The 9,144-nt window shown below is 39.5% G+C and overlaps 1 protein-coding gene across 1 annotated transcript; it reads right to left on the reverse strand.

The window, feature by feature from the left end:
* Positions 1-1,680: 1,680 nt before the first annotated feature.
* On the reverse strand, positions 1,681-8,029 carry LOC102300322 (macrophage mannose receptor 1; the record flags this gene model as incomplete). Its single annotated transcript, XM_005952969.3, is given in 13 exon segments — positions 1,681-2,290; positions 2,466-2,624; positions 2,725-2,841; positions 2,928-3,056; positions 3,382-3,420; positions 3,536-3,680; positions 3,775-3,856; positions 3,960-4,075; positions 4,166-4,365; positions 4,997-5,145; positions 7,479-7,594; positions 7,675-7,791; positions 7,872-8,029. Coding segments are annotated over 13 exon segments (1,634 nt in total), but the record flags the coding sequence as incomplete, so codon positions are not given.
* Positions 8,030-9,144: the final 1,115 nt, after the last annotated feature.

The following is a 9,144-nucleotide window of genomic DNA, read 5'->3' on the forward strand; positions in this document are numbered from 1 at the left end:
CCTGAGTCCCCGTGTTTTAACTCGGTGGGCGTGATTACGGATGCCGTGCAGGTGCGTCTGCCCTCTCTGCACGACACCACAGACAACGCCCCACCACAATGATCTCTGAGTAATCAAGGATCAACCATGCACTGCAAAACACGCTAAGCTTCCCAGCATCCTCCGACACTGGAAACCCTGCAGGTCGATTCGACCCGGCAACAAGAGGACATAGTTTATTGTTTAAAAATTCCTGTAAGCTACAATAACACCTGAGAGAGAACAGATCAAAAAACTTACCGGATGAACCAGGCCTATGCCGTTCTCCACTGTGTTCCAATCCGCTGCTCTGACTAGGTCTGTTTTCCTCCTAGGGTGAAGGTTTTCCTGGTAGGGCAGACCAAAGATCCAGTGCTTGTTTGGGGAGAATTTTTGGGCATTGGTGCGGCTAATAAACCCTCTTATGAGAAGTGAGTAAGCTCCTGAGGATTAATGGTTGATATCAAACTCATTTCAACTCATTTTACCTCAACACTAACAATAAACAAAAATAGAAAGCTTGGGTGGCAGATAGGGTTTTTTGCGACCGATCAGAGAAAATTTTATGCTTTTATAAATGATAAAAAAAAGGTTGCCACGCATCAAAGAGCTTACTAAATTTGTCCTCTAATGTATACCTAATCCTCTCCGTGTGCAATTAAGCAGTCAGTTCTGCTGATAATTTTTAGCAACTACTATTCAGAACAAAACAGTAGTTTCTACAGCAGGGCTGAGGCGTAGAAGGGAAGAGGCAGATCCAAACAATGCAGTTATTGGGTCCAACTAATGTGCAATTGCACATATCAGAGACACATTTAAAGATACCCGGCCAGTAATGGTACAATTTGGGACATGTCCAAAATAAATGCGTAAGAGAGGCTTCTCCAAGTTTGCGATGATCACATATAGGACTAATAGAAGTAAAAAGTAAAATCCCTGTTTTTGTCAGGGTAAAGAAGTTTAAGTATTTAATCCCAATCTTAGTATTAGAAAAAGAAGTGCAGTTAGTGCAATCTGTCTCAGATTTTCTATATGTTATAGTTAATGAAAGAAATCTGTCAGCATGACTCTTAAATTAAAACTGTAAGTGGGGAAAAAAGCATGTGTTTAACTCATTGACTGTGTTTCAAAGTTTTTTGTCAATTCACAGAAAATGTCTTTGACTTTTTTGTAATTTAATAGTTTATCTATTACTTACTTACTTTGGTATAGTATGAATGGCAATGGGAGAGATCTCCATCAGTATAAAAAGCTGTAAAAGCTCCAAAATGTATGCCCTCCTTCACAGTTTAACATGAAATCCAGTATTGAAGTCTTTGCCAGGCATGGCCATGGAGTTGGACCCAGCAACAGGCACAACTGATGAAAGGCTTTTTGCTCAAATGGTTTTATAAATAAAATATGTTTTTGCCCTTCTTTACTTACCACCTCCCTGCCATCAGGAGATTAGCTGTTGTCCACCTGATGGAGAAGGACCTCTCTTTCCTTTCTACACATGGTTACATAAACATCACAGTGGAAACTATACATATTAACCTGCAATGGTATTGGATTCCCATGTTGATGTTTACCATAACTTAGTGGAAACCAGCCCAGTCTTCATGTATATCATGGCTGAATATAATTACTATGTTTCTATTTGTTCATTTAAATGCAAAAAACATGGAAAACAATTTTTATATGTTTTCTTTTTTTTTTTTATTGGGCTAATTGAAATGCCATAAAATGGATGCAGAGAGAATTCCAACTTAGATTTGTCAAATTGCACTAAAAATCACTTTTTGTGATTCTCATTATTCTTTATGTTAATTGTAAAAGTAAAACAAAACACAAAAACATCTGTACACATTTCACATATTACATTATCATGAAAAATAAAAACCCAATAATTTGTAATCGCTATCTTTGATACAAATCGTAAAAACAACCAAACAGTTCCAGTTTCCAGAGAAGTGATCCAAAATATAAACATATAATAAAAACAGAAATCTAATTTTCATGGGGTTGATTGCCAATCCTCTCCTGCCTTTCTATGCTTGCTCATTCTGTTCTATGTTCGCAACCAGCCCTTTGGTGTCCACCGCTGCTCGGTTTGGATTGTTGAAGTATAACTTGTTGTCAAAGGTGGATTCTCCCAGGGTGGGGGCAGGTATCCGAGGTATCCCTTAACAGAACAGGACGAAGGTACCAGGTCCAAGTATGGCGATTCCAATTAATACTATAGCAAGAATGATGCCAGCGGACCCGTGTGTAGTTTCCTGGATGACGTGGGCTAAGGAGGCAAAAATATAGAGTTGGAGCAGTGAAATTACTCAGATTTGAAAAATTTAAACAACATATGGTGGCTTTTCTGTAGGTTTAATAACTAAAAATGATAAATCAGTGAATAAATACATACAAAGCTAAATTGAATTTTTTTTTTTTTTAAGAAGGGTTATTTAGGTTACCTTTTGGTGTTTTGCAGATGTAAGAAAATGACCTTCTGCAGTCTGTCGTACTCCACAGACCAGTGTCAGAACTGATGTACACACACGACTCTGACTGTGGCATTCCTGATTTCCAGTTGGTATAGTCCAAAGGGCTGTTATCGATCCACATCCACTTGTCTGAAGCGGAGACACATGTTAATTTATCAACTAATGGAGCACACAGGCACACATGTAGGAATGTATATACATGTATATATTATGCTGAATTTAACCTCACCTTCATGGGTCTTGTACATGCCAATCCAAAAGGTTTTGGCACTGTCCTGGAGAATCTCCACATTCTCTTTCATTAATTTACTCTCAATAGGGTCCTGAATACTCACTAGAGAAGCACCTGATAAACATGGTACAACAGTTAAATGCTAAAGGTCATAAAAATGGACATAATTCTCTGTTTACGTTGAATTATTTGTAACTTACCCAATTTTATACATTCAATTGAGGCATGGGCCCAGTCGTTGGTCACTGAACTAAAGAAGGAATAACAATGGCCTCTGAAAGGTATCCATGTTCTCCTGCTTGTTGATTGCGTACAGTCTCCAGGAAGCTCTGGGGGAGCAGTGGGAGCTATTTCTTTTATTTATGTATTATTCACATTATTTTATTGTATAATAACTTGGTGCCACTGGATTTGAGGACTTATGAAAAGAGAAAAGCCAGAGATGTTGGAGAATCCTTATGGTTTAGCCTCAAAGAACCATAAGTGAATTTATGAGGTATAAATTCACATTTCAGACCAGTCAGTGAAATAGCAGATGGCATCGTTGAGTCTAGACAGAAGTGGTGAATCAACTGACCTACACTGTATTTCTCAGTGAAATAAAAAGATCTGTTGAATCAACTAGACTTTTCTCTGACCAATAATTAAACTTACCTTGTACAGATATCACAGGCTCGGGGTTGGGAGTCACACCTGAGAATAAATAAGCGAGACCCACAAATATTACCAAGCTTTAATTTAACACCAAATGTTTGGAAATCTGGCTCTGTGTGAGCTGAAATTCCAAGATATGATCAGCCTGTCTCACCTTTGCGTAACTGGCAAATCCAGCTATTGTAGGCATCACAGTGTTGATCATTCCACCTCATTCTTAAGTTAGGGTCCATCTCTGTACAGTGCTCGCTGTCATTGTGGTTATTTGGTTCTCCATAGCCCCAGTTCTCAAAGTCAAACTAGGTCAAAGTTTTTAGAAAGATACATAATTAGGCAGGAAATGAGAGCAGTAATAATTAAAGCTTTTCCTGATTGTTCTGAATTGCTATGTACCGGTGATCCATCACTCCAGACAAAACCTCCATTGGTTCCCTGTAAGCTGAGGCCTATCCAGAATTTTTCACTGTAGTAGACACTGTATGAAAGTAAAAAACACAAGCACTGATTATCTGAATTGTTGATTTACCCAGTATGAATTCTGAGATATGCAAGCTGTTAGCTAGTGCAAGTAAACATACTTGAGCTCTCTACATTCCTGATGACTGTGTAAGCTTATGAGGTCCCCGCCAATGGCCCTGCAGAAGTCCTGTGCTTCAGACCAAGTCTTCTTTTCCTCTTGACGTTTCTTGTACGCCTTTATTAAGGAGTGAAAAAGCAAAATAAGCAAGTGTTTTATTACTGAATCGGCACAAATGTATTATTGTTCTTAAGTTTGTGCTCCTACTTTGAAACATTTGTTCCCTTTGCCGAGTGGGGTCCACTGAGAAGCGCAGGTCGCAGCCAGAGTGGTGGGTGGAGCTGTTGTTGTCTGCACACCCTCAGCACGTTTCTTGCAAATATACTTCTCCTTGTTACTGCAGCTGACAACATCCCATAGTCCAGCAAAAACTCCAGTTGTCATAGCAACACATCCTTGTTTTCTGTCTTTTATTAGAGTAAGATAAAAACATACGGATTAGATTCAATCAAATACATGAAAGAAACTGTGTTGAGTATAAGAAGAGCCTATTAACTTATCATTAGTGATCATGATTGACATGACAATGATGATCATCTTTTGCTTTTAACCTCAGTGAGACTTAGTTTCTCTTTTAATTGAGTTAGCTATTTAATTAATTATTTTTCTTTTCTTTTACTTGTTTTTTATTTATATCTCATGTAATTTTATTTTAGAATCCCAATGTACAGCACTTTGTGTCACCTGTGGTTGTTTTAAAGTGCTTTATAAATAAAGGTGGTGATTATGATGATGATGATGAAAAATCAGCACCTTCAAGCTCAACTGAAATTTGAAGCTGTCCACCACTCAGACAAAATAATAAGAGTGAAGGTGAGGAGTAAGTTAAGAACACTGCATCAACTGCCAAGCACGGCGGTGGTAACAGAATTTTCTGGGACTGTTTTGCTGAGAGTGGTACTGCTACATTACAAAAAGTGGATGGAATAATGAATAAGGGTGACTCAAATCATCAGCTAGATGTGTTTAAACACACTCCAGCAGGACGGTGATGCCAAAACTGAATGTGATAGGTTAAAGAGTCTAACTAAGGTGTACCTGGCACTCCCACATTGAAATTAGTGAACGTGACCGCTCTTTCAGTCGTCCATTTGAAAGTGTTTCTGTCTTCTGTGTTGGATAAACCTGTCCAGAAGTACTTCTCTGGTCTCAAGCCCACCAAACTGACTAGAAATGCATTCTCATATCTGCATGAAAACATACACAAACAGAAAGTTTGGCATACGTGTGACATTTCTACATTAAAATTACACTCAACAAAAATATAAACGCAACACCTTTGTTACTGCTCCCATTCCCCATGGGATGGATGTGGCGACCTAAAATTCATTCCAGATACACAATATAACCATCCCTCCCAAACAGTGGTCACAAATCAGTCCAAATGTGTGGTAGTGGGCACATCTGCCATATTGAGATAATCCATCCCACCTCACAGGTGTACCACATCAGGATGCTGATCTGACATCATGAGTAGTGCACAGGTGTACCTCAGACTGCCCACAACAAAAGGCCACCCTGGAATGTGCAGTTTTTTGCGCTATGCCCAAGGCGAAGCGGTCAAAGTCTGGCTGTACTTCACAGCAAAATATGCAAACTCAGCAGCCTGCAACAAGTGCTTTAAGCTGATACTGTGATACTGTGCAAAGGAGGTAACACCTCGAATCTGATGGAACACCTGGCAACGCATAGCGTTTTTTTAAAAGCCGAGAAATGCGCCGTATTTGATAGCTTGCTGCGAGACCTCACACCGAGCACATCTACTGCGGGTGTGGTGCCTGTTATGGACCCGGAGTTAGCAACATCAGAACCCGAAGAGGAGAGTCCTGGCCCCTAGCCCTGCCAGTGTAGCAGAAATGATGAGGATGATGATGGCAGCAGCAGCCGTTCTTCTCTGCGTGAGTAGCTTAATGTTGTTCGTGTGTAATTTACGTTGAGTAGGCTAACCACGTTATTACATTAATGCAGTAAGGTGAACTAGCAAACACCGTCGTAGTTACATGCGGCTGTCTTCTTGTTTGATGGCAGATGCTCCCAGGCATCTCCGAAAACGTTAGAGCATTATGCAATATGTGATGTCTTGATAAATCAAGAAGATATTTGAAGTTTACACAGTTTACACAGAAAATATCTTAAAAGTATTTTGTGACCCAGAAAGAGTAATATTTCAAACTCCGCCACTCTGTGTTCCTCCGCCACTGCCTCGTTTGAGTTTTGGACGAAATGGATTCTGGGATATTGCATTTCGTCATTTCGAGCTGATTGGAGACCAGAACAGCCAATCAGATTTTTTTTGCATCCAAGTCTGTGATTGGCTGGTTTTGTGGCACAAATATAACGGTGTACAGAAAGAGTTGAGCGCGCACAGGCAGAAATGTTGAGAGCGCAAGCAACACATTGGAGCGAGCGCAAGTGCAAAAACTGAGCGACAGGGGCTGCTATTGTGTGTGTGTATGGATAATAGCAAACACTGAAATACATTTTTGCACGCAGCAATGAATTTTGTTCACTCAAATTTAGCTTTTCTTCGCTCAAAATAAATTTCTCCTCAAAATGCAACACTTGCACCTGCAATTTTTTTTTACGTGCGCTCAATTTTTTTTACATGTGCTCAGAATAGTGGCACAAAAATAACGCCATACCCGGCTGGGTCGCCCGGGCGAGAGTGTATGATGTTGTGAGACCTGAAACACCTGATGACCCCAGGATACATCAATAAAGATGTGTGCCAGTGCATCCAGGAGACGTTTCTTGCATAATTCAGTCACTTGAACACATGCCACAAATTGCAGTATTATGAATGAATGGAGGCCAAGCAAAACAACGCACTGGTTGCTAACTGGAAGTGAACTCAAACATTGTACAAAAGTGGACAGTACACTGTGCCAATGTATCTCACCAGCTCACTAGGAAAAATTAAATAACTAACCAATTTTTCAAAAAAAAAAAACCCCACAGCTCTCAGCTTCTCAGACAAAAAATATATCTTCCCCACTCAGAGTTATTTTCTGTCAAGTCATTCAGGTACAATTGATGGCACGGTTCTGGTACAGTCTTTTTTTTTGGTCTTTAGATTTGCTCATTAGCAGTCATGTAACATGGATGTGAAAGCAGACTTATGTTTGCATGGAAGTGCAATAAAAACTGCTTTTATTTTTATTAAAAATCAATGAATAGTTGTGGCAAATAATTGTGATCTCAATAAGCAAAATGTGATTATTTTTGGGGCATAAAAATGTAGCACTAACATGAACCAGAAAAATTATTGTATGTTACATTACAGCCTGAATTTGTTTGTTATCTGGTTAATGCAAAAAGATCTTAATTTTTTAAAAGTATGAAGCACACAATACTACGCATATTGCAAAATAGTTCATAATACTACAAAGCAAAATAATTGAAATTGATGTAACAAAAAAGTGTTAAAAACATAAGTTTTTCAGTGTCATTCATTGTAATATTTTAAAAACTGGTATTTGGTATTTGAACTATTACGAAAACATCTAAACATGAAATATACCTATCAGACACATCGACCAGGTTAGCACCAGCCCCTGAGCATGCCTGCTTTGCCTCTTCAAAGGTTTTTTTCTCAGCTCCGATGTTATAACAGTATGAACCAAACCGGACGTATCCCTAAAAAAAGGAGAAAAACTGATGAATAAAGGCTTTTCTGTTAAATTGCACCTGTATTTAAAGGAGAGGACATAACTCACAAGCTTGCATCCGTCGTTGACTTCCGCTAGACTGCCTCCAATTGGTTTAGCCGAGGCCTTCTTCTTGCACATATATCCATGCAACTTCTCACACATGTGATCTGCCCACTTACCATCCTGTATAAGAAATACAGAGGGGTCTTAGAGTAGTAGCTTTATAACAAAATTGATTGTCGTTTTGCAGGAATTTGTGCTACCTTTCCTTGAATCAGGACACAGTCCTCTTGGAAGCTGATGAGATGAGAGGGCTCATCACTCTGCCACTGGGTAAAGGTGACATGTGAGTGATCGGACCATTCAAAGAGCATCTGGTTCTTTTGGTCATTCAAGCCAATCCAGAGCACATCTGTCGGCACTGAAGTTTGAAATATTGAGAGATGGAAAGTGGTCATATATGTCTCCTTACTCTTTCAGGCTGTTTTTATAATAGAATTGTTTAATGAACGTCACAAATTTATTTTTTTTAGTCTGGTTTGGAGGTGCTGCCAGGTATAGTTTGTTACAAAGCTCATGCGGCACAACCTAGCTAATGCTATGCTAAGCAAATTAGCTCAAGGCTAGTTTCATATTTTCTCAATATGTAAAATTATCCATTGTCATCTGCTTTATCCGAGGCCGGGTCGCGGGGGCAGCAGCCTAAGCAATCCTCACAGTTTTATTATGAGTCCATGTCTTTACAATACAAAGCTACAAAGAGTATGTTCTTAGCCCTTCTGATCTCTGTCCACAGCCAAACAGCCTGGCTTTTGCCCCAATCACTGGGTTCACTATGCAGGAAACTGCTACTATCTGGTGAGGACTGCAGAGATGTGGAGTAATGCTTTAACTGCATGCCGCAAAGAAGGAGGAGATCTTGCCAGCATACATAACATAGAGGAGCAGAGCTTCATTATTTCTCAATCTGGATACAGTAAGTGTGCAAGAAGATAACAACAAATAACAATTTCCTGCTAAAGTACTGAAATATCAGAAAATGATGTGTCGGTCGCGAACGAAACGGCTCTTAGAGCCGGGTCTTTGACGTGAACAGCGCGATCCGGCTCCTTATTGGGAGTCGTGGGTGTTGTTTTGTTTTTTTCTTCTTCTTCTTCTTTCTCTTGCACCGTTTTTCCGCTTCACTCCACACGTGAGCCTTGTGCTTGCGCTGAGCAGAGGGGGGAGGGGCGGTAGTTACACTCGCAGTAGCACAGGAACAGAACAGGAGGGAGAGAGAGAGAAAGAGAGCTAGAGACAACAACATCACATTAGAAAGGTATAGTAATCATCCACAACTATTTTCAGTTGCGGATGATAAAGGATTCAGTAAGTTTATTCATGCAGGCCAATATGACAGAGAATGTACATCTTCTATTTGTTTCATATTTTAATTTATATTTTATTGTGTTGTGGTTTGCAGTGTTTTGTGTTGTTTCATTTAAATTTGTTTAAAAGGAAAAAGCTGAAAATTTAAATAGTTAAAAGTTGAAATGT

This window comes from Haplochromis burtoni, unplaced genomic scaffold (assembly GCF_018398535.1).
Source record: "Haplochromis burtoni strain Fernald_Lab_line unplaced genomic scaffold, NCSU_Asbu1 Contig_2089, whole genome shotgun sequence".
In the NCBI taxonomy this organism is placed as follows: domain Eukaryota; kingdom Metazoa; phylum Chordata; class Actinopteri; order Cichliformes; family Cichlidae; genus Haplochromis; species Haplochromis burtoni.